The 27,205-nt window shown below is 37.3% G+C and overlaps 1 protein-coding gene across 2 annotated transcripts in view; it reads left to right on the top strand.

Moving 5' to 3' along the window:
- Positions 1–27,205, top strand: part of ctnna2 (catenin (cadherin-associated protein), alpha 2) — a 1,795,296-nt gene that overhangs the window by 1,555,441 nt on the left and 212,650 nt on the right. For both annotated transcript variants that reach the window (XM_039751821.1, XM_039751823.1), the window contains exon 10: positions 18,752–18,844. In XM_039751821.1, the coding sequence (XP_039607755.1) occupies positions 18,752–18,844 (93 nt within the window). The remainder of the gene's footprint in view (positions 1–18,751; positions 18,845–27,205) is intronic.

Consider the following 27,205-nt stretch of genomic DNA (forward strand, 5'->3'; position numbering starts at 1 on the left):
TTCATTTTCAAACGGCAGCATTTTATTTGCTGTGTTTTAAAGGGTAAATTATTTAAATTGAAAAAATGTGTGAAACCCTGGAGGAGAAGTCAATTTAGTTTCATTGAAATTAAGTCTTCAACAACATATGCTTCAGACAGCTCTGATATATTGAAAAGAAGGAATCTTTTAAAGTAATGACAAAAAATACCTAGTAAGCGCCTTATACATGTAGCCAAATTATATGAATAATCAAAAGACATTTTCTACCACCTGTGAAAGAACATTGACTGAATTTTATTTTGTGAGCTAAGCGGCAGTGGACTCAAATTGACAAGATAATCCCTTCATTGCGGAATGGATGTCTGGATCAGTCGGAGTAATGTGTCCACCGCTTCACTGACTGATGTGGAAAGTCATGTAGTGCGCTCATACACTGTAATTCCACTTAAATTACTGCTGCTGACAGTTTCTTTTTGTATTATTAATTTCTTTCTAAATCCATTTGTTTAGCATAACTAATAGCAGTTCACTTTGAATGTATAGTAATGTTCATAACTTCCTCGGATTTTACTGACAGCTTTTCCTAACAAGTAAGCATTATGTGGTCAACATGTATTAAGTATTTGTTTTTTGACCCAAAAATTCACAACCATTTACCTCAAACCACGCCTGCACTTGGCCAAATCCATACATAGCACACTCGAGCTTAATGAAGACAGGTTTGTTTCCAATACCAATGGGGATATAAATGGGCTGCCTTTTGAGGGATGCAGTAACTGCTGTATGTACAGTTTATGTTAGCTTCTAATCCAATTCCAATTACTCAGGCTCCATAAACAGATTTACAGTTATAATTCACAAAATTGCACAACCATATCAGATTTCTAAGCATCGGCACACATATCTGTTTAAATGAAGAGTAATACCCAGATCCATAACAACATTTATTCATATAGCACATGTTTATTCAAAAAGTAGCTCAAAGCACTTTACAAGATGTAAAAGAATGAATAATGAATACAAGAAAAACAGGTAAATAAATAAACTCATATGTACACAATATAAATAAACAAATAAATAATACATATGCAAGAGGCCCTAAGCATAGCTTCAATAGTTATTAGCTAAATGCAGTTTAAACCTTCTAATCATTATAAGGTTAAAAGAGAGAGCTGAATGCTATGGTCAGATAACCAAGATGGAGAGGAAAGTAAAAACTTAAGCTAAGGGGGTGTTTGAGAAACTAAACCTTCAGGGACTTCCAAGATCAAAAGTCCACCCACATCCAGTGGACATTCTATAAAACATAAATATGATAAAGAGTTTATTTTTGCTATGTTGCAAGTTAACATCCTAGAAAAGCTGGAGCATCCACATTTCTTCAAACACCAAAGGCAGCACCAGAGTTCCTTTGAACAGGTGGCAGTGACACAGGATGCCACCATAAGAAAAAAAAAAGAAAACTAGTGGTTAGTGACTGCTGCAGAGCTTTTCAGTATATAAAATCGCAGTAATTAAAACAAATTTCATCTTGCAAAAAAAAAAAAGAATTAAGAATTAAAGAAGTGTGTTTTTAAAAGTTTTTTATTAATTTTCCACAGTATTAGCCTTACCTTGATTGATAAAGTATTCCAGATTTGTGGTACATCACAGTAAACACACACCTCATCATTTCCTTTATTCTTGATTTTCAGATCTAAGATTGCAACTGGGAGAGGTACGCATCATGGTTGCCACATGTTCCCAGAGTTCATTTGACGTGTCCTCTGAGCAGGTCCTCGGGAAAAAAACACGACGTGTGCACAAGTTGCAGTACCAGAAAAAAGTCAGGGGGTGCAGTGTGCTAAAAGTTGTAATGTGACTTCAGAGTCTCTGGTTACTATCTACTTGTGACAGAAAGCCACTTTGTGGGTCCTACAAGATCGATGTGTGCTTCAATGTTTGATGAATGGTTCAATGTGGTGAAGCAAAATGCCGACATACAAATACATTCGTGGTGCTTTTATATTCAAGCATCACATATTCCCGATCATAATGACATGATGCATTTTAAAAGTCTCACACAATGTCTTCTGTGCCTTTTTTTTCTGGGGCTTCCACCTGACCTGACAGCAATAGATCGCCACACAGAACACATTAAATATATGATATTCCAACTCTCTGCACATTTATAATACTAAGATTTATACTTGATATCATCCTGCGGTGGGTTGGCACCCTGCCCAGGATTGGTTCCTGCCTTGTGACCTGTGTTGGCTGGGATTGGCTCCAGCAGACCCCCGTGACCCTGTATTCGGATTCAGCGGGTTAGAAAATGGATGGATGGGATGGATACTTGATATCACGTTTATGATGAAATGCATTAAAGTATGTATTTTACATTTTACAGATAAATCGTTAATTTCGTTTAAATAATGAATACTGTTAATAATTACACACATGGGGGTGACACGGTAGCGGAGCGGTAGCACTGCTGTCTCGCAGGGAATCACATCGCTGGTATTCTCTGCCTGGAGTTTATATGTTTTCCTGCTGGGTTTCCACAGAGTGCTCCGGTTTCCTTCCAAAGATATGCAGATTTGGTGACACTAAAATGATGCTAGTGTATGTGAGTGCTTGTATTCTCCTTGTGATGAGCTGATGCCTCGTCCAGGGATTGTTTCTGCTGCCTCGTGCCCAATGTTATCTGGAATGGACACATCCCTGGATTGATGGATTTAATCATTAAACATCCTTTTCAGAGATATTGCGGTAAGGTGTCATTGGAATTTAATGGGTGTTCCAGACACTTCATACATAACACATCGAAGCCGAACGTGTTCTCACCATGATAATATCTCGCACTGCCACCTGGTGGATTCCTCCAAAAGTAAAGCATGCATGCAAGTATAAACAGTAAAATGCTTGCGTAGCAGGGGCATCTGCTGCAGCATGCATCATGTCGCATGAAATATAAACCCGGCCTAAGGGGACAGACATTTCAGAATATAAGAAAGAGGAGGATTGTTCAGATATTTAAATATAATTAATAATATTTTAACATCACTTTTAAATGTAACAATACCAAAACCAGTGAAATGTGCTTATATTCGTTTTTTTGAGTTAAGATTCTTGCTGCTGTATTTTGAACTAGCTGCGGCTGATTCTTGTTTTTCTTAGGTAGCCCTGTTAGGAGTGCATTACATTAGTCTAGCTGAGTAAAACAAATAAGTGTATTCATTTTTCAGAATCTTGAGATGCTATAATTCATGCGGTGTTTCTTCAATATTGCAGTCTTACTAATACGGTTAAAATATAATTGAAGTTTAGATGTAACTTGTAAGTCTATATTAATACCTAGATTCTGTACTTCTGCCATGGTTTGTAACTCTAGATTATCAAGTTTATTTCTAGGAATATCACTTTATTTTCCCCAAAATCTAAAATTTTATTTTTTTTCCCTTGTTTAGTTTGATGACATTTTTAACTCATCCATTCTGTAATGCTAGTAAGACATTGGATCAATGATCTTAAAGCCTCAGGGTCATCTTGTAATATGGATAGGTAAAATTTGCTACAATGTAATGGCAATCATGTTATAAAAAGGTAACTATGTAATTTTTCAATATTAAGTTGAGTGATTCAAGAACAGTTTCTAGATTAGGGAAATCGCACCTACCAGAGCATTTACCAGAGGTGTGATTTTGTATTATTTCCTAGAGCTCAAACAAATATAAACAAAAGCAGGACAAAAAGGTCTGTGGTAAATTGCAAAGAGAAAAAGGTTTCAGTGTACTTTACTTAGTGGAAACAGTCAATAAACATCAAATAGTTGATAGGACCCCAGTAAATCACTCTGTACACTTAGCACAAATCCACTCTCTGCCATTCAGAGTCAGAATTACTTTTAATTGCCAGTACTTAATGTGCAGGAATTTGATTTGGTAGATTTGGAGCTGCTTATAACAGAGCACAACATCACATACAAATAAGATAAATAGTATGAGTTAAAAAGAAAAACTTTGCAGAAAGTTGCAGAATAGTACAATTATAAAAGATGATGTGCAAGTGAAAGAGTGTCTAATGTGTATGCATGTGCACACACATACATGTACATATTCTGTACTCCTACATATACCGTCATACAGTATATGACTGAACACATGAATAATATACAAAGATGACAGTGTAAGTTACTGGTTTGGGATGGCTATGCCTCTGGAAAAGAAACTATTGAGGTGTCTTTTAGTTTTAGTTTTAATTGACGTGAAACATTTACCAGTGGGGAGTTTATTTAATAAGTGATGCGCTCGGTGAGATGAATCCATGGTGATCCTTTTTACATGGCTAGTGACACGAGGTGTATATGGGTCTGCAACCTGAAATTCTATTTAATGTCTGGGATTACCTTTGTCAACGCAGTTCAGCCAATAGCCACACTGGCTTTCTTGATTTGCATGCAAGTTAGGCCCTCTATTTATAATTAGATAAACATTCATTTCGGTGTTAAACATTTTTTCCCATAACTGGCCTAGAAATGATCAGACAGCAGACAGAGAAAATCAGATGCTTCAAGCTCTATTTAATGGTGGAGAACATGTGTGTGTGCAGCATCTTCCGTGGTTTTATAAAGGATTAATAATGGCAAGAGTAATCTTGTGACATGCTATATCTATGTGCAAAATGTACACTCTTTTACTGAAAAGGAAATTGTAATCCATGTAATGTTGTATGAAAGTATAATATTTGAAAATTAATCCTCCACTATTTGAAAATGAGCCCTCAACGTTTTTGCCGGTCTTACTTGTATAACAGGCTGGTGTGCTTGAGCAGTTTTGAGCTGGTGGGCTGTTTTCCTTCTAGCCAACTTAATATTGTAGGTATCCCTTTAGATTTATGAGAGCCAATGAAAAGAGAGATCCATCTCTGCTGCTGTTGCTACATTGCTGATCTTTGACCCTGTCTACATTGCCCAATGAGATTACTAGTGGTTTCAATATAGATACATGAAACATGCAAGCTTCACAAGTGACTTGATGCATTATGCTTGTGTGTTTTCCACAGAAGTGCTGACTGTCACTGCTCTGGGAGAACAAAAAAATGTCTTTGCCATTCTTTGAATTCCCTGAAGTGATAACAGTCAATGAACATGCAAGGTCATCTAAGCAATAATGGCTGACATTGACAGCTAAAATAAAAAAGATGGCCACATTTCAGAAAGAAAAAAATCTGTTCATTTGTTACTTTAAGTATTGAAAGTGCCATTTACTACCCTGATTAAAAGGACTTGGTTTGATCCCTCAGGAGCGGTAAAGCATGATTTCTGAACATTTAAGGAGAAAGTCATAAGTCAGCTATAGAGGCCTTCATGCTTAGAATGCTGTGGTTTAACGTAGGCTGATATCTCAGTTTAGCTCAATTCTGTTCAAAAAGTTCAGAGGCGGACAGCCCCTCTTTCTAGTTCCAAACAGGAATATAAAAAGGTGTGTTGTTATAGTTTTTATTCTCACTTCTTCTGGTTGCCTGAGATTTGAATTAGGATGTCTTTGAAGGGAACACAGCTTATACCTATGTAGTTGTGATTCAAGTGAGAAACGTTTTGTTGAAAGCAAAATTATTTATAAGCCTTTAATTGTGGGAATGCAGTACAGTAGTTTGCGTGCATACAGGGATATTCATTACTATAACATCGATTGACGACACGCAGACGTTGACAATGATTCTTAAATATAGTTTTTAAAAACTGTAAAATCATGTCAGTTTCTCATTAGGTTCTCTCAGTAAAAGACCAAAAAACCTTTTTATAAGACCTTTTTCCTTCTAAAATCCCTCCCACTAACATTCTACAGGAAATTCCCAACAACAGGAATGTCTATCAATATAAATTTCACTTGTTACTGAAAATACAAATGCACAACAATTACCATTGAATTGCAACATAAAAATCAAAGTAAAATGAATCCACTTTGGCACATTTATGTAATTTTTTTATTTAAAAAGAGTCCCGGCTGGCAGAGGTGTAATTGTAATTTCGTTAGAAGAGACAGAGTAAATGTAAACCTCAACAGTAAAATAGTTTCGAAAAGCAAATTTTTTAGTTTGTTCCTTTTGGACTTTCTTGGAAAAGCACCTTATACTGTTTTTTTCTGTTGAGGTGTCCTGAATGTGTGAATTCTTACAAATGTTTTTCCTGTGCACACATGCAGGAGCCAATTCTGGAAGTGTCTTCAGTTTATCACTAGGATCAATTTAGAGAGTGCAGTCAAACTTGATATACTTTTTTGAGAGTACACATTACTGCAGAGCAGCAGCAGAAGACTAACGCAAGCATATGGCAAATATGGAGACTCCATGAATTCCATAATCAGGACAGAAATCAAACCCAGCTGATGTGAGGCAGTGGCATGACCAAAAATGCTGATACTTAATTTCCAGTTCAATAATATTGAAAATATCGAGTAAGGCTATGTGCCTTTTTTCAATTAAAAGTCATAACTAAGGGTCACGTGGCAAACCAAGAGCTTGTACTGGGCCAGTAATCTTACCATTTCAGATCCAGCCTGTAGCCATTATTTTACTCTATCTGGTCACATTTATTTGCCTCTATATTTGTGCATTGTGCATTGATAACAGGAAACCTCTCACTCTCTCTCTGAAGCTCTTTATGTCTTGTTGCTGCCCTCATCCCAGTGAACCAAGATTTACTGTACATCTAAAATTTTGCATGTATGCCACTGTCTGAAAGAGTGTTACACCTTCTCACCATATCCCTGGTGGATTCTTTAGAACTTTAAACTCACCTGATGTTGATTTGTGTGAATGGACCCTATGGTTAATTTGCATAGTCCCAGTCCATGGTTGGTTCTTGTTGTCTGGATAAATTTTGCCTTCCATGTTTCTTGCTCACACCAACAATTTACAGACCTGATGCTAGTTTAGTAGGCCGCTTTAAGAAGAGCCAGATGTGAATGTGGTTGTGAGTTTGATGTCTCATCTAGGCCTGCTTTAATCCTCATTATGTAAAAATCTAATTCGGAGTGTGGATGTATTGTTTTTTATGATGTAGCACCTCCTATTGTTTTTCTAATCATTTTTATTCTTTCTTTATTCTGCACTGTTTTTCTTAGAATTTAACATTAGTCCAAATAATGCTCACAATATTATACTTTTGTGGTAGAGCAGAGAAATTCCTTTGCTTTTATGCTTAGAACAGAGATTGTGTAAGATAAATTGTATCTCAAATCTGAGGTTTCGTACAGCAAGTTGTATCTTTACATTATCATATATGGACTGTTTTACACATTTTTTTGTTTTTTTCTGTTTAAGATTTGGCATGACAAATTAATATCATTTTATTTTTCTTGGCACCAGATCCAGTTGTGAATCTCTACCTTTGAAATTCACAATGAGTTAAAAGTGCAGAATTACAAAATATTAGAATTATTAGGAAAACAGGTTTTTATAAGATAAACAGGAAAAAGGGGGAAAACATTGTGGATAAAATAGAAAAAGGACACATTTTCTCCATTACTAGGGACCCACTTATCAAAATGAATAAATTTGAAGTCAGTATTTTCAGAATAACTCACAGGAGGCGTCATCGCCTGTAAAATCGCTGATTAAAGAATTGGACGATTGCTACAGGGAGCAATCTAAAAGCCATTAAGTTAGCAGGAGAAGTAAACACCCGTCGAGATGCACTTAGCAGGTTGGCTTTATATCCTCTTGGGTGCTGTCTTTCCCAGGTGTTGACAGAAGAATTTGTTTGCAAGCTGGGCATAGCAGGAACAGGCCACTTAACTACTTGGGAGACCAAGGTCTCAAACTGAACAGTCATGTTATTAACGGGGACCTCAACTTGTTGTTTTTCTTACTGCGTTTATTTTGAGATTAGATTAAAATAGAAGACCTTGCAAATTCATTTGTAGTAGTTGTTATTTTGTTATTTTAAACTCAGACCTTACTTTTAATAATTATGCATATTACATCCCTTAAGCTTTGTGAGGATAAATTGCTGCCTCCAAAAATAAAAAAAAATGCATGGCAGGGTAAACCCACTGTGACTTCAAACCATAATTAACAACACTTAAAAGAGGCATAAAGTCAACAGAATGTTCCCTTTCTTACTTGTGCATGACACAAATGCTTACAATGACAAGATTATAAACCACTGATCCTAAAAGTGGAAGTATCCATTCACTTCTATTCCCAAAATGATGTTCCTCTAATCCTGGACGGCTCAACTGTTAACATATTGATCTGCAGCATGAACCAATTCCCTAAATCAATGAGTAGGTACGGAATCCAGAAAAACTTTTGACACCAACATTGTTGTTGACTTGTAAAATACACCGTTCCCTTTATCCGGACCCAAAGGTTCAATGTGTTTTAAGGTAAGCAGTTTAACATCCTCCTGCTATAGTAATCCCAAGACATTTTTCCAGCCTCATTTGTCTACCTGTAGCCTGCAAATCACTCCAGCTCCCTTTCAGGCCATTTTTGCCTTATGAAAACAACTCACACTATCATTTAATTCAGTGGTGGATTTAAGAATGGGAGACATTATCACTGCACTAAAAACTACAGAATTGTGAATATAAGCAGAGGTTATGCAGCAATTATGGAGCTGATGGTCCAGGCACTCCAGACACAGAGGAGGACCCCCGTCCACTTGTCGAAATCTAATACTGACTAGCTGCTATGGACACAGAGGTGCTTCTACCGGCACTGATATAATTTGAATTACTGTGAATTATCCCTCCAGATTTCTATCATTGTCATTCATGTCAAAGAGCATAAAGTCATTTGTGATTAACTGCATCACATAAAATATACCCATTCAAAATGTTTTTCAAATCCAAAGCTGTGTTTATTATTTAAATACCTTTATATAAACTTTAATAATAGGATAACTCAGGATCTCATAATATGTTCACTGATTGTCCACTGCAATGAAAAATCGCTCAGTAAATTATTTAGAAATACATCTTCTCCAAGGACTAGTACTTGGTCAAACTCAGGTTTGCTAAATCCCCTATTTTGAAAGCTACTTAATCCAGTCCAGGGTCATAGGAGCCAAAGCCCATCCTGGCAGCAATGGACAAAAGATAGAAATCAGCCTTGAACAGATTGCCTATCCATGACATGACAAGGTCAGAAGGGTCAGATTTGTATAATACCCTAAAAAAACATATATCTTTGCCATAAAGGAGGAAAACTGAAATGCCCGCACAAGCAAAAGGAGACATAAAGTCCACTCAGACAATGACCAGTTTGAGATGTGAACCCGGGACACAGGAGCAATGAAGCAGCAGTATTAAAAACTGTTCTGTTTTGCTGCCCAGGTGGTAAAATACCTGGATTAAATATATACCATTAAGTTTAAAAAAAGAATCAGGCAAACTGCTACCTTTCTATTATGCTTTCTTTCATTTGCTCTCTCTGTAATTTTGCTGCTTGTTTCAACCCAATTATTTTACACAATACATGTTGTATCAAGTTGCAAATGTGACTTATTCTTTAGCATTAAGCCACATACAGTATAAAATAGGTGGCTGCCCCCATACTCACAATATAACTGTTAGATAGACAGGGTGCAAATTTGTTTAAAACATTACTACATAATAATAATTATAATTAGTTAGCAAATCATAATTATCTTTCTATGTCTGTTCTTGTGTAAATAAAGTTCTCCGTGGAAAAAAAAACAGCAATCAGCTGTAGCAAGATGCCACTTCAGGATAAGTCACGTCTAGTGGCATAATTAGAGGGCATAGTGATTTAATAATGGACTGGAAGTACAGTTTCATATTGATAACAGTGTGTGACAACAATCCATGCTTGTCAAATGGTAAATGCTTACATTTATAAAGTATAAAAAACTACTCAAATTTATGGGCAATCCTTCACAAGTATCTATTAATTCAGAAACATCAGTTATAAAAACATGTCCCTGTTTTTTTACATGGACAAGCAGTGTGAGCAATGACAGTCCTAACATGGATCAGAATCAGAATTCATTTTATTGGCCAAGTACACTAATGTTTTACTAGGAATTTGTCTTGAAAGCATTGGTGCAACAAACAAGGGCAGCACAGAATGCAAAAGAGTAATATAAAAAGATTGAATATAAAATGATAAAATATAATGCAGCATACAGTCAGTCCTCTTTAAGAAAACATAGCAAAGCACAAAATATCTGTAACATCCCATAATTTTTAAATGCATGATCTGATGCAACTTTCCATAAAAGGTCTAGTCGTGTGATCATGTTAAGTGCAATCCATGAGTACTCTGTCATTGAGCCTTCCACCCATAAGTAATCATTTAAGTTTTGGAAGTTGGCAAGGTAAGATCAAGAGATTAGGACCGTGCATGTAGAAGGTGTCTTCTGCTTTGCCAGATGTTCTTTGACAGTGAGCACAGTCGATGAATGGTTCTTCAGTATTATTCATTGTCACAGTTACTGTTTTGCTGAACAGCAAACAGAGTCATTTTTACCACTGATGATACCTCATATTACAAAAGCAGAGGCAAAGTATACAAAACAGAATCGTAGGTGTATAGGATTTTACATTTCTATGCAGTTATTTATATTTGTAATTATGTAGCCTGAAGTTGAACAACATTCAGAAAATGTTTGTATGTCATGAGGCGCATGCCTGATTATGATTCAATAAAGCAACATTTCAGTTCAATTCAATTTATTTTACTTTAGCACTCATTACTATGTGCAGGCTCTAAGTGTATATTGAACTCACATCTACAAAGATTTGCTAAACCATTCAGCATTTACATTCAATAACACAAAAACTACAATAAACACATAGAATTTAACAGAGCATGATACTGTAACCTCAAGTCCACTAACATTATAACTGAGATGTGCCTTGTTGACAATAGACGAGAGGAAAGCAAAAACTTCCAGGCCACAGCATTTCTGGAGACAGAAACAAAAAACTCTGGGGAGCCACAGTCAGTTGTAATAAAGTCATTTTTAAACTTGATTGCCTACTGGGCATTCTGGAGTTTTACTGGTACATTCTGGGCAGTCTAGAAAGAGTAGTAAATAAATAAACTTATTACAGTGTTATACAAAAATAAAATGAATTCAACTGAATTGAAATGAATTAATCTTTTTACCACTGAATCCAAAAGCTCACGGTATCTCTGTCGTAACTTCCAATGGGCTTAAGTAGTAACCTGGAAATGTAGTAGTGGCATCTAATGCCACATTGCCACAGCAGGAGATCAAGGAGAGAAACAGAACAGGTGAGGAAAACAATACATATTGATTGCCAATCTTATACTATTGGGCAAATGAAAAACAAACCAAATTGCAGTATGAGCAGCTAATCAGCAGCTCAACTTAGAGCATAGTAGACTAAAGTAATGAATCTTCGGCCGGTATTTAAATGCTGACATTAACAGAGAGCATCCCTTACACAAGCATGCAGATTATTCCACAGCTTTAGGATAAAGGCTCAGTGCCAACTGTAAATTTATTACTCCTCAGAACTCTTAGGAGACCACCACCTTGAGACTGTATGTACCTGTACGTATTCATCAATATGTTCTGTTATATAAGAAGGAGCCAGGCCATTTAAAACTTTTTATGCAAGAGAAAGAATTTTTAAATTAACCCTAAACATTACTGTAACTTGAATCCATTGAAATGTTATGTAGTTATATTTACCATAATCATCTTTGCAGCAGTATTTTGAGTTAACTGAAAACAAATAAAATGATTCCAGCAGTTTGTGAATAACAGCTTACAGTAATCAGTGTGTTTTCCTGCATCCTGCACACTAAGGAAACAACTCAATTTTCAAATATAGGTTACCTAAGAAGCACAAGTTTTTGTTAGCATGTTATCTGGTTAAAGAAATATTGGTTTCAAATATATGTGACTGAATAAAATAAATTTTTAGACCTATTAAGTTGTAATGTAATTACATGACAACAAATGATATTGGGCTGACAGGCACTGTGCTCGCTTGGTTTATCAAATCGATTCCAATATGTACAGAAATGTGCTGACAGTACTCCATCATTATATACAGAAGTGAGATATGGTGTCCCGCAGGGCTCAGTGCTGGGACCTTTAGTGTTTTCACTTTACTGTTTTCACTTCACTGCTTCCACTTGGATCTATCATTAGGAAACATAATGTTAATTTTCACTCATATACAGATGACACCCATTTATACCTTTCTTTTAGATCGAATGAAGTTTCTCTGATGTTGTCTTTAATTAGTTGTGTTAGTGAATTAAAGGAGTGGATGAATGAGAACTACCTATCTTTAAATAGAGATAAAACAGAGTTAATTGTTAATTGTTGAAGGGAATGACGCTGATGTCATCATTTAACTCAGTTGGAATCACCATTAATTTTACTGAATCAGCCCTCAATCTAGGAGTTATCTTTGACTCTAGCATGTCATTTAAAGTGCATATTACAAAGTTGTCCAAATCATGTTTCATCCATCTTAAAAATGTTTGGTGCTTTCTAAATAAACAGGATTCTGAGAAATTAATTCATGCATTTATTTCTAGTAGGATTGACTACTGCAATGTAGTATTCACTAGATGTTCAAACTGTTCTTTAGAAAGCCTCCAGTTAATCCAAAATGCTGCTGCAAGAATTATTACAAGAACAAGAAAATACAAACACATAACTCCAGTTCTTAAATCCTTACACTGGCTCCCGGTTAAGTTTAGGGTAGATTTCAAAATCCTACTTTTAACATATAAAGCATTAAATGGTCAAGGTCCGGCTTACTTGTCTAAACTTATCATGACTTACAAACCAGGGCACACATTAGGATCTCAAGATGCCAGTCTGCTTATGATTCCAAGGATTAATAAAATAACAGTAGGATGTCGGGCTTTTAGTTACAGGGCCCCTAAACTGTGGAATGGTCTGTATCCTACTATAAGAGATGCCCCTTCGGTCTCAGATTTAAATCCCGGCTGACGACTCACTACTTCAGTTTAGCATATCCTCACTAGAGCTGCTGATTAACTGTACAGACTGCATCTCTGTTGTTAGTCATTAGCACTAAAACATAAGTAACATGATAGTTATAATTGGATATTAACCCTCACCTATTCTGTTTTTCTTCTCGGTACTCAAATGTGGAACTATTATTTGATAGTGATTTCATCTTGCTTCTGCCATTTAGTACCTGTTGCATTTATATGTAATGCTCTTTTTTTAGTGGATTATCAAAATCATTAATAGAAGTTAAAAGAAACTTTACTGCTTAAAAGAAACTTTTCTGCTTCCAAGATAGTGAAATTGAGTGCCCAGGATAATATAACAGAATTCTTTAATATGTTTTTGTAATATTAACTTTATAATCCCACTTTGACTTTAATCTCTTTAGGGCATTTGAGGAAAGGTTATAAAATGTATACAAATATATCTACTTTATGAGGCAAATACATTTTTTATGAAGATACACCAGTAAACATCACCTATCCATACTGGTACACTGTAGTCCCATAAATTGGCTCTGTATTTTTTTTTATTATAATTCTGCCAAATTAAGTACTTTTTATAAAATTTAAAATGGCCAAAAACTAAGCATTCTCCTTTTTTCACAAAGGTGTTGTAAATATAAAAAAAGATCCTGGATAATGCGTTATGTTCCGAGGAGCTGTCCTTAAAATTATTGAAATTTGTCTGTCTTTAGAAAGTCCAAGATCAATGCTTATTTGGAACTATGGATTACTTTGTCAAAGTCAAAGATTTGATGGACCACATATGACCAACAGCCACTCATTACTGTAAATTCCATGTAAGGCCTTGGAAGATACCCTAAAAGAGATAACAAAAATGCAGCACAAAACAGAACCCTGCCAAAGTTACAATGCTCTTTAGTCGCTCTCTGTGTTGCAAGCTAATTCTTGTACTGCTACTGTGTGGGCTACAATCAATTGAGACTTAAATCAAGATTTAAAACCTTTACTCCTTCAATACAATGTGCCTTAGATTTCAGTCAGGTCTATCATCCTTGAAATGTCCCTTATTATATTATCCCTTTGTTGACATACCTTACCTTTTAATGTTTTAATGTTATTTTATTCAAATTTTTATTCCTTTAACATTGATGTTATTTTATTTTAATTTCTGTGTCTGTCTGTGTCTTCTCTCAGGTCTAGGTGGTATTTTCTGTCTCTGTTTGAATCTCTTGCCTGCTAGGTGCTTGACCTTGCCCATATGGAGTGAAAGTTTGCATTATAAAAATTGCATACAAACCCTTAAAAGATAATTCCCAGATTTTAACCAATGATCTGTAATAAAGCCTTCAAGACTTTTTTAGGGTACACAGACATAGAAAATTGATATACTGTATCAAAAGCAGCATGGGTCAGTGTCTAGGTGGAAATAAAGGATTTTTGTTGTCAAGGGTTGACTCTTAAAATGGACATGATGGTGGATTTACAAATAGGCTTCCATGTATTGAAGGGGTTAGGTTGGATGTGAGGGAGGCAAGTGTAAAGAAATGTCAAAATAGAGGAAATAATCACTATAATTATGCAGGATCAGAGTGGGAAAGAGTAGTGCAAAAGTGAAAGAGTGTACTGTCTATAAAAAAAAGTCTGACAGCACACTTTGTGGTCGAGTCTTAGACCCATTTCATGATTCTAAGAAAAATAACTAGATCAGCCCACGGCCTACCTCACATATGCTCACAGACCACACCTTGAGAATCACTGACCTAGATACTTGAATATTCTGCCTAAAGATATACTACTCACTTTTGATTGGGCATTTAGTGCTAAATTGGCCCAATGTTTTACTTTCATAAAGTTAAAGGTTAATTGTCTTTGCTGCACTTGATTTTCTTGGATTCAGTTCAGTGACTGCCTTTTCGACAAAATAAACACTTTTTCACAAATGAATGTACACCTTTCATTCCATAAAATTCAATTAATTAGCAAATAGCTATTGTGAATTGTAAATAAACTTGGCAGAGTTTCTTTGCAGCCTTTGTTGATTTTCATAAATTGTTCGACTCAGTTGATCAAGCTGCCCTGTGGGACATCCTGAGACTTTGTGGGTTCCCTTTAAGGTTGCTGGATATCATGGGCAGTCTGTACACTGCTACTGTGAGTGCTGTGCAGAGTGGAGGCAGAACCTCTGTGTTTTTCCCAGTTGATTGTGGGGTTTGTCAGGGGTGTGTTCCTGCTCCTACTCTGTTCAATGCTTGCATGGGCTTGGTGTGGGGCAAGGTTGTGGGATCCAGCAGATATTGGGCAATCTTTTGGTGACTTTGCCAACAATGCTGTGATCTTCGAAGAGTCAATGGATCCTCTGATCGGGGCTCTCGAGAGACTGAGCGAGGAGTCTGAGTGTCTGGGCTTGTGGGTGTCCTGGATAAAAAACAATATCCAGGCCTTTAATGACTTCTTCCGCACAACCGTCAGCAGTTTGTCTGTCTGCGGAGAGAATCTCGACCTTGTCAAGAGGTTTACTTACCTTGGCAGTGACATTCATCTCTCTGGTGACTGTTCCTATGAAGTCAGTAGACAGATTAGAAGAGCATTCAGGGGTCTTGAGGTCGTAGGAAAGGGGTGTGTGGTGCTCTTGATATCTATGCAAATGATTTCCCGAGGGTAATCTGGCTCACTGGATCCTCATTGTTGAGGACTCGAGTGGCTGGACCAGGCCAAGGGGACACGTAACACCCAGCTGTGGCAGATACAAGGTCATTTCCAGAGGGTGGGAGTGGACCATGTGTCTGCCTTGAGGGTTACCAACCCGGATCCTGAGCTGTTTCATCTTGTGGTGGGTGCGGCAGCACACTGTACCAGTGCATGCTTCCCAACCTGACCTGACCTGACCTACTGTGACCACATGGGATTGCCAGAGAGCCCCAAACCACAGACACAGTAACACAACCCACAATATATAAAGTACCTTTATACTGTATACCTCCTTCCAGAAATGTGCCACATTTATATAATAAATGAGTAATACACCAGCAATTTCTCCTCCTTATCCACTGCCTCCCGACTCTGACTCCATTATGTAAGGCATTGGGCTCTCTTTTATTCCGGACCCAGGAATTCACCCGGTGCCATGCCATGTCTTTCAGGGAGCACTTCTGGGCCATAGGAAAGTAGGGAAGTACTCACCGACACCAACATCTAATGGTATGTAGGGAACCCAACAGGGCTACATTTCCGGACTTCATATCCCAAGCAACCCTGCGTGGACCATATGAGGACCACTGCCACCTAGCATCTAGGGGGATGGAATTGCTCCCAACTTCTGGTTATTGCTGGTCCTTCCTTTATTTAATACCAGCCAGATACAAAGTTATTTTTTTGCTCCATCCACCAATCTGCCTGTGTCATCATGCTATCCACCTGTCTGGGTAATGAATTATTCTCCATTCTGGTCAGGAAGCCTGTTCTCCTCCTACACTATGTTGCCATAATATTTCATCAATTTATATTAAAAAGCTGTTGTGGATAACATCTAAAGCACAGTAAATGGTTTTACAATTTCTTCCACATTGTTTCATTTAAACCTGTAAATGTTTCGTGAAAGGCATATATGCTACACCACCTTGTATATTTTTGAGGGGAGATTGAAGGTGATCATATTCATACAGTACAATCAAGTCTGTGTGCATGGGAATCGGGATAACATTTTCCTTATGTTATTAATTGTAACTAGTAATTCAGACTGATGGAGATGACTGATAGTTGTCCTTTTTACTGTTCATGAAAGAACCACGCATGAACTACGCAGATATTATTTAAAACTAATTTACACAAAAGTAGTCTAGCATGAACAATACTAGTGCAACTAATCAATGGTCACAATTGCAATATCAGATCATGAGCAAAACAGTAACACTTGCCCACTGACATCTGCTTGATTTAGTACCTGGCCACTAGTCAAATTAAGCAAAGGTAAGAAATAAGATACAGATATTTGTTAGATGCTAAATAAATAATGGTTACGGCAGAAATATTGACAAAGAGCATGTTCACTTTTAGCATTATTGGCATTGAAAGTCTAGTTTTTTATAAATTAGACATAATAATATTAAGTTAGATATTTATACCGGCACTGACCAGAATCCCATTCTTTTTACTTTCCTTCTTGCATGTGATGATGCAGAATAGGCTTTATCCTCCATGACTCTTAACTGGATTAAGTACAAACGAGGGAGGGAAATTAACATGTAAATGTATTAAGGAAGCATATCTGTTCAGTCTAAGGCAAATGTCTAAAACCTTTAGTGCTGTGCTAAATACTGGCCAATACTGCAGTGCTCTCAGAATTTTAAAATGTTAAAGCTGACACAGGATAAATAGTGTTAATAAATGTGATTGCATGTCTTTAAACAGTTGGATACATTTATCACCCAGCTTGTAATTGTAAAAAAATCTATGAATAACTTACAAGTCAGGAGAGTTGTATTGTGTCCAATATCAAATTTAAACATAGGGCCTAACTAATTAAAAAGAAAGAATAACAAGCAAATTAAGTACATAACTTTAGTATGATCTGATTGCTGTAGAGCTGAGGCAAGTATTTTTATTTCCACAAATTCTGAGGACAGGTGGGTTAGCGACACAGTGATTGGTGCTGCTGTCTCACCTATCCAGAGTTCTGAGTTTGAATCCTGTGCCCCGTCATTGTGTGAAGTTTTTTTTTCTGGTAGTACCTGCATAGGTTTTTCTTTGGGAACTCCAGTCTTACTTCCTAATCCCAAAGATGCTTGTTAGCTTTATTAACAGTGCTAAATTAGCCCAGTGTGTGTGTATGTGAGTGGGGTTGCAATGGACCAGTCTGCTATCCAGGGTTTGTTTTTGCCTTGTACCCAGTCCTCTGAGGATAGATACTGGCCCCTAATTGCCTACATTTTGGTTAAGTGTGTGTTTTATTTTTCTGTAAACTTTCTATACAACAAAAACACACACACACAAAAGCAACATTTGTATGACTAAAAGGAATAAAGTTTGAAAAATATGTTGCTACATGCAGTGCATACACCTTGCAACTTACAAATCTAAAACATTGTATATTCCACATTGTAATTAAAGTATAAAAATATATTTTGTAACACAATGTATAACATGAAAATCTTTAAAAATATTTGTAATTTGTAGCTTTTTTAATTTTGCAGTTTTGTGAGACTGGATTATGACAATGTTTTCTTAAAAATGGCAATTCAGAGCTTTACAGTATATGCTTATCAAACATTAATAGTCAGTCCTGACCTTCAGGCTTAATTTAAGCTGAAGACATCAGTCTTTCTATACAACATGCCACAGAAAAACACACATAGATCAGAATAAACCATGAACTATCTACATAATAAGAAGCATATCATTTAAATAATTCAAATCAGTAGTCTTGCTTTTTGAGTCTAAAAGAAATGCACCGTATTTGATGACAGTGTTCATTTGTGTGTAATCATTTGAAAGTTTCAGTTCTGCACTTTAGGAAAATGAATACTGCATATGAGTATATCAGGATATTACTAAAATTATAATGGTTTGACACAGTCTTCATTCCATAACCATGCAACCCTAAAATTGCATTAACTGTTTTCAGGAAATGATGGAATAGAGAGATATAAATAGTCAACAATAAAGTTATACATCATCTAGCAACTATAATATTCTCACACTTCATATGATACAAAAGACTTGGTATTTTTTCCATGCGATGTAATTTAATACTAAATTCTTGTTTATTCAGTGTTAAATGTCTGGAACATTGTTTTCAAAATCCTGTTTATGTTGTTATAAATTACAGGTTGCAAACCTTGCTTGCTCGATTTCCAATAATGAAGAAGGTGTGAAGCTGGTTCGCATGGCAGCCACCCAGATTGACAGCCTTTGCCCTCAGGTAAGCAAAATTGCATTCCATGTTATCAATTGAGCTGTGTGTATAAGTAAAACCAAGCACACATTATTAGTAAAATATTTGTTTAAATGAATTATGCCCTTTTTTATTTATACTGCGCATAATTTTCTCCTCACAAAGAGCAACCTTAACATTTCTACTTCCTAGTTGTTGGTGTAACTCATGTCTGTATCCTCACCATAAAAGAAACCCCCTGGTAATATCCACCATGAACTATTACCAACAAAACACTTCCACTAGAGTACCACCTCCTTACGAGGCCTCTTTGATGACTGAACATTGTTCCTCTTTCCAGATATATCAGACTGGAACAGGAAAATACATTCAGAAAAAGTAGTGCAGTACGGGATGGTTTATTGCAGAGTCTGAGTTAAAATTAGTGAAAGGTCTGGACTGAAGGCAAGCCAGTTGAGCATCAGGACTTTTCAACTATAAAGCCATGCTGTTGTAGTAGATGCAGTATGTGGTTTAGCATTGTTGTGCTTAAATATGCGAAGCCTTTCCTGAAAAAAATGTCTAATGGATTGGAGCATATGTTGCTCTAAAACCTGTATATACCATTTAGCATTGATAGTGCCTTTCCAGATGTGCAAGCTGCCAATTCTATAGGCACTAATGCACCGCCATACCAATGGACATGTTGGTGAAGGGAACAGAGGAGACAAGGAGGTGATGGGTAGGTATGGTGTCAAGGAGATGAATGAAGAAGGTCAGATGATAGTGGATTTTGTGAAAAGGATGGGCATGGCTGTGGTGAATATGTATTTAAGAAGAGGGGGTACATAATGTGACTGACAAGAGGGGAGGAAGATGTACAAAGGTAGATTATATCCTATGCAGAAGAGTCAATCTGAAGGAGATTAAAGACTGCAAAGTTTTAGCAGGGGAAAGTGTACTTAGACAGCATAGGACAGTGGTCTGTAGGATGACGTTGGAGATCAAGAAGAAGAGGAGGAGAGTGAGCGCAGAGCCAAGGTTCAAATAGTGGAAATTGAAAAAGGAAGACTGCAAGTTTGAGTTTAGGGAGGAGATAAGACAGGCAGTGGGTGGCAATGAAGAGTTACCAGACAGCTGGGCAACTACAGCAGAAGTAGTAAGGGTGACAGCAAGAAGGGTACTTGGCATGACATCTGGACAGAGGAGGGAGGAAGAGGAAACCTGGTGGTGGAATGGGGGAGTACAGGACAGTATACAGAGGAAGAGGATGGCAGACAAGAAGTGGAATAGTCAGAGAGATGCAGAAAGTAGACAAGAATACAAGACGATAAGACACAAAGTGAAGTGAGACGTGACGAAGGCTAAAGAAAAGGCATATGATGAGTTGTATGAGAAACTGGACACTTAGGAGGGAAAAAAGGACCTGTACCGATTGGCTAGACAGAGGGACCAAGCTGGGAAAGATGCGCAGCAGGTTAGGGTGATAAAAGATAAAGATGGAAACATATTCACAAGTGAGGAGGGTGTGCTGAAAAGATGAAAACAGTACTTCAAGTGGCTGATGAATGAATAGAATGAGAGAAAGAAAAGGAAGAGTGATGTGGAGATAGTGAATCAGGAAGTGCAATGGATTAATAAGGAGTAGTAAGTACAGCTATGACGAGGATGAAGAATGGAAAGGCTGTTGGTCAAGATGGCATACCTGTGGAAGCATGGAGGTGTTTAGGAGAGATGGCATTGGAGTTTTTAACCAGATTGTTTAATGGAATCTTGGAAAGTGAGAGGATGCCTGAGGAGTGGAGAAGAAGTGTAGTGTTCTGGTACCGATTTTTAAGATGTGCAGAGCTGTGGTAACTACAGGGGGATAACATTGATGAGCCACAGCATGAAGTTATGGGAAAGAGTAGTGGAAGGTAATTTAAGAAGGAAGGTGAAGATTAGTGAGCAGTAGTATGGTTTCATGCCAAGAAAGAGCACAGCTGATGCAATGTTTGCACTGAGGGTGTTGATGGAGAAGTATAGAGAAGGCCAGAAAGAGTTGCATTGTGTCTTTGTGGACCTGGAGAAAGCATATGACAGGGTGCCTCATAAGGAGTTGTGGTATTGTATGAGGAAGTCGGGATTGGTAGAGAAGTATGTAAGAGTTGTACATGATATGTACAAGGGAAGTGGGACAGTCTGTGTCTGTGTCTGTCGTAAGAGTGATGGATGCGTTCAACATAGAGTTGGGATTACATCAGAGATTGGCCCTGAGCCCTTTCTTATTTGCAATGGTGATGGACAGGTTGACAGATGAAATTAGACAGGAGTCCCCTTGAACTATGATGTTTGCTGATGACATTGTGATCTGTAGCAAGAATAGGGAGCAGGTTGAGGAGACCCTGGACAGGTGGAGATAAGCTCTAGAGAGGAGTGCAATGAAGGTCAGTAGGAACAAGACAGAATACATTTGTGTGAATGAGAGGAACATCAGTGGAATGGTGAGGATGCAGGAGTAGAGTTGGCGAAGGTGGATGAGTTTAAATACTTGGGATCAACAGTACAGAGTAACGGGGATTGTGGAAGAGGTGTAAAAGAGAGTGCAGGCAGGGTGGAATGGGTGGAGAAGAGTATCAGGAGTAATTTGTGACAGATGGTTATCAGCCAAAGTGAAAAGAAAGATCTTCAGGACAGTAGTGAGACCAGCTTTGTTATTTGGGTTGGAGACGGTGACACTGACCAGAAAGCAGGAGACAGAGCTGGACGTGACAGAGTTAAAGATGCTAAGATTTTCATTGGGTGTGACGAGGATGGATAGGATTAGAAATGAGTACATTAGAGAGTCGGCTCAGGTTGAACGGTTGGGAGGCAAAGTCAGAGAGGTGAGATTGTGTTGGTTTGGACATGTGCAGAGGAGAGATGCTAGGTATATTGGGGAAAGGATGTTAAAGATAGGCAAGAGGAAAAGAGGAAGGCCTAAGGTAATGTTTATGGATGTGAGAGAGGATATGCAAGTGATGGGTGTGGGAGAACAAGGTGTAGAAGACAGGAAGTTATGGAAAAAGATGATCTGCTGTGGCAACCCCTAATGGAAGCAGCTGAAAGAAGAATTTAATTAATATATGGCTGCTTCTTCACATGATAAAGCTTTAACCTTCATTTGTGGATGGCACAACGAACTGTGTTCATTGACAGTGATTTCAGGAAGTTTTCATGAGCCCATGCAGTGATTTCCATGACTGAATCATGCCTGTTTTTGATACAGTGCCACCCAAGGGCCCGAAGATCATGAGCATCCAATATTGATTTTCAGCCATGTCCCTAGCGCACAGAGATTTATCCAGAGTCCCAGAATCTTTTGATGATATTATGTACTGTAGATGATGAGATATTCAAAGTCTTCACAATTTTACATTGAGGAACATTATTCTGAAATTGTTCCACAATTTCTAGATGCATTTTTTTTTGCAGATTCGTGGACCTCTGCCTATCTTTACTTCTGAGCGACTCTGCCTCCCTAGGATTCTCTTTTAATGCTCAATCGTATTACTAACCTTTTGCCAATTAAACTAATTGGTTGCAAAATGTTTCTCCAGCTGTTTCTTTTTAGTACCACTTACTTTTCCAGTTTTTTGTTGCTCCCATTCCAACTTTTTTGAGATGTGTTGCTGACATCAAATTCAAAATGAGCTACATGAGATGTCTCATTTTCATCATTTGATATTTTTTCTGTGTTCTGTTGTGAATAAAATATGGGTTTATGAGATTTGCAAATCATTGTATTTTGTTTTTATTTACATTTTAAATAGCGTCCCAACTTTTTTGGGATTGGGGTTGTATAAAAACACACTTACATATACACTGCCAAATTAAGTTTTTAAATATTTGGAGTTTCTTATAGTTTAAACACTATAGACAATACATTGAAATGTAACAGATGGCATTCATTTAGTGAAATGTTAAACAAATGATAAACATCAGACTTACACTCAAGAAAATAGTCAACTTTTATAGTAATTACAACTGAGAAAACTCTGGGCATTCTGTTTATTAACACTAGAATTACCAGAGCCTACGAAAAAACTTGTAAATCCGTCCCAGTTATATTTTTGAATAAAAGCGCAATTGCTGTGTTAGATTTGTAGCTTTTGTGAAAGTATTTGTGTGATACTTCAGGCTTCATACATTATATAGTTTATGCCTACATTTTGTCATCTACTAGTAGAATATAAAAAACGTTTGTTTTAACAATGTGCTTACACAGATTACTGTAGAGACGGAACAGACATGAAATGCGCGTGTTACAAACAACAATCTATTATTTCCACTCTAAAACTCCACTCCCAGAAACTCAATCAAGGCATGAGCTGGGAGAAGTTTGTGCACGTTCTAAGTCGGTGGGGGGATGGAATAGCGGGTAGCTTTTCTTTTATCAGCACATTTAGATGACAAAAGATGCTGGTGGAGAGCTGTGAACGATTTTAAGAAGCGATTTAAGGTGGGACGGATTTACGAGTTTTTTCGTAGGCCCTGGTAATTCTAGTGTTAAAGACTCAAGCTTTTTTGTTCTGAAAATTCACTCCAACACCATCTAAATGTGCCCACAAATAATTTGGTTAAGTTTGGTGTTTGGCCTTAACATTCTTATCCATTTTATCCCAAATCACCTCCATGGGGTTAAGGACAGGTGATCGTGTACACCATGGCATCACTTTCAACTTTCATTTGTCCTCTTTCTTCTTCAGAGAGTTTGACCACGAGTGAGGGCTGTGAGATGTGAGGTGACCATTCTGGATTGGTTACTGCCAAGATTAAGCCCACAACACCAAATGTTTAAAAGGCTGGGCAAGATTAGGCAAATGGGTATGCATGTGAATGAAGTGTTGTCCCATTCAAGAGTTGTTTCTTGCTTTGTATTCAGTGATACTGTGTTTTAGCTTCATGTAACCCTCTCTAAGAAAAGGTGTTCTGTCTGAAATAATTCATTAATTTATTTGCTTATTCATTTTACCAAATACTTTAAACAGAAGACAGGCATATGTTTGTATTCTGATTTGCATGGCACTACCACACACATGTACTGTAAGCACACAACAGGGCTGATGGTGAGATGGTATTTACAGTATCCTCCTTGTCCAAGTGATACCCACAACTCTATCCTAATTCTCTTTTACATACACCCCAGCATTAACACCTCCCACCACCACCCCCGTTTCCCACATGAATGCTGTGATCACTGCTATAGATTACATAACAGATACCCAGCTGCACCTCCTCACATTTCCCCACCACCTAAACCACAGTAAAGTTTTCTCCTCCTCACTTTTCCTTTGTTCATCTTTTTTCCTTTTTCCCCGAATGTGGAGCTGTGACCCCAAGTCACTTCTTAATGCTATGTTCACTGAGGCACTAGAAGGAAGCAGCCTTTAAAACATAACCTGGGTTTACTTCTACGACACCCTTGAAGTGGCTTTGTAAAATAGAAATATCCTTTAAAAATTCTATTCCCTTCTTTTATTATCTTCTGGAGTCCAGAAATGTCTTTCTTCCCAAGAACAAACCATGTGTTGCCATTGGCTGACCTATTTTAGTCTGACCATAGCCACTTATTTTGTTTTGGTGCAAAGAAAGCACACAAAAGGATTGCCCCGATCAATTCTGTGTGTCAAGGAGCTCTCCAACTGCGAATATGAGGTTATTTTACTATGTAGCCTGTTTCCCCATAATGGGAAAGTCTTAAGACCCTTTTCCACCTGAAAGTCACTTATGAAATAGGAAGCATTTTGTTTAAAAAAAAAAATGTAAAAAATGTTAATCACATCTCTCCATCAATGTTTTGCCCTCACTTTTTCCATTACAGGGTTCTGGAGGCCTTGGATTCTATCTAGTGTGATAAACTTGTTGGACACGGGTGCAGTGTTTGGGGTGCCAAGCCAGCTGTATCCCATTTAATCAGCACTTTTGAAAAAAAAAGTCAATATACTAAGAAAAACTGCCAAAAATTTTGCCTTCTGGGATCTCTGCCTCTTCGGCTGTTCTTGGGTCAAAAGACCTTGCTGCCCATCAGGGGCAGGGTTAGGTCTACTCGACTGTGGAGGAAACATGAGATAATGTGTTAGAAATAGCGTACCATCTCATGTTGGACCAGTTCCTGTACGCTTAGCAGAGCCTCCTGGGTGATCTCTGAGCACACTTACATAACACCAGGCAGCAAGAAATATATAGAGACCATATCTGTATATAAAATGTCTGTTTGTCTGCCATGCTCTTATTCATGAACTAATAGGGTTAAAGCCTTGATGTTGGTCTTAGTCGAAAGCATATGACCTGATATGTTCTGGAAATTCCAAAAAATGTACATAGTGGCAACATGGTGTCCAATTTACTTGTGTACAGGAATGTTTATTGTAATTAAAGCAGACACCCCACAAGTCCATCAACTGATAGTCCCACAGGACAGAGGCTACACATGTTTAGAATTCATAATTAATTGTAAGTTCATATGTTTGTAAACAATGGGCAGAGAGTTTACTGTTGTTTCTATCTAGCCTTTCTTAGCATTATATTTTAGGACCACAGGTCTACATGTTTCACTGGTATTCCAAAACAGAGCTAAGGATATTGAAATCCACCTTCACTGTCCCACTATGTGTATGTATTCGTATATAACTTTTGTATTGGCAGTTACCCAGTGAGTTGAAAGTATGGACTGAACTAGCAGCCTAGTGGCTAACAATTCAGGTGGATGTTTTCTTGTTGGCCAAGCAGTCAGATTTGACTTTAATACCATAAAGCTTGGCACCTGGGAAGAATTTTACTTTATCTGCTGGATTTATATACTCAAAATGTTCCACACTATAAAATTGTCAATTCATATGTCAAACTCAACAGTAGTGTGGCCAACTATTGACATGGGTTCTTAGACTAAATATAAACTTTTTACACTCATTTTACTGTTAAGCAATAACCCTGTGGACAAATTTGTGCTGCTAATTTTGACCTTACACTGACTATAGTGGGACTTGGAGAGGTTAAAGCCAGATCAGAAAGGCCACATCATCTATACAAACTAAGTCTAACCAGTTTTTAGTTTGGTTGTTGACTATTGACATGTATTTTTTCCTACCAAATCTGAGTTAACTATGCATTTTTGATAAGTAAAGCTATCTTATTTGTTGGCAGAAGAAGCTAAGCTGTATATATGGAAGGGCACACCACTTGTACACAATCCAACAATACTTTTCTTTATAGTCAAGTTCATCTGAATTGCTGTGTTGTCTGCTAAGTTAAAATTGCTAGATCACGCAGGAGTGTGTAATTTGTAGGCAGTGGGACACTCCCACCTAGGCTTCAATTCTGACTGGTCAGGTGCCCCCACCTATTCAGGTTCCAAGTTCCTCATAGAGGCCCGATGGTCAGCCTCGCAGATATCCAGAATCATGGTCCATCCTGAGTATTGTAATGCTGCCTACACTGAAACATTCATGCTTTGAGGGCACGCTTACTTTATGAGCAGTGACAACATCCTCCTGCATATACATGTGTGTATACTACACAGTTTACTGTAAGTATAGGTGAAAACTGAAAGCAGTGTATTTCTTGCCATATTTCACATGACTGATATAGTTAGATTGAATCAAGTTTTCACTAGTCTCATTCAGTATTTGTTATTTCTCTTGGTGTTTCTGTTAAGTGTACTGAGTGCTCATTGAGTAGCTGCTAACTGTGGCGATCAGAAGCATTATCAATTCTGATGCACTCTTGTGTTTCTGCTTTTGATCGCACAGGCAGCACTAAACCATTAAAGGAGGTTACAGGAACATGCTAATAATAATTTTGTATGTCAACATCACTCTTTGTTTTTGCAGTGTTTTTCACATTTCCATTGATTTATATTGTTTTTGTAATGTGGAGGTAAACGCTAGCTTGTTTAATGCTTTTACATTTAAGCACTGTTTCTAAATAAACTGTAGCAGATTACAACCTTGAATATGCACAAGTGAATTAAGAACAGTCAAGTAGCAAATTAAAAATTTCAAACTCACTCAAGATGTATTTTATGTTTTGTTTATTTCAGGAAATTCTATGAAATTCAACAGGAAATAATAAAAGAAAAAACTGCTTCCAAATCAAAAGGAAAGCACTGTTGTTTTTCTGACAAAAAATGTCCCACATGGTAGAGGTTGATTCATAAATATACATTAAGTCATAGCTTTGATAACAGACAGATCTCTGATCTAGACTAATATTATGAGGAACACAATCGTTTCACTAAATAGAAAGATTCACATAAACGAATAAGAAAGAGGATCTGGAGCTCATTATCTTCCAAAATAAATAAATATGCCAGCAGTCAATAGGTGGCACAAGCACCATAATTCTACTAGGTAAATTCTACCCTGAACAGTAACCAGTGACAGTAGCAAT

This window comes from Polypterus senegalus, chromosome 4 (assembly GCF_016835505.1).
Source record: "Polypterus senegalus isolate Bchr_013 chromosome 4, ASM1683550v1, whole genome shotgun sequence".
Classification (NCBI taxonomy): Eukaryota; Metazoa; Chordata; class Cladistia; order Polypteriformes; family Polypteridae; genus Polypterus; species Polypterus senegalus.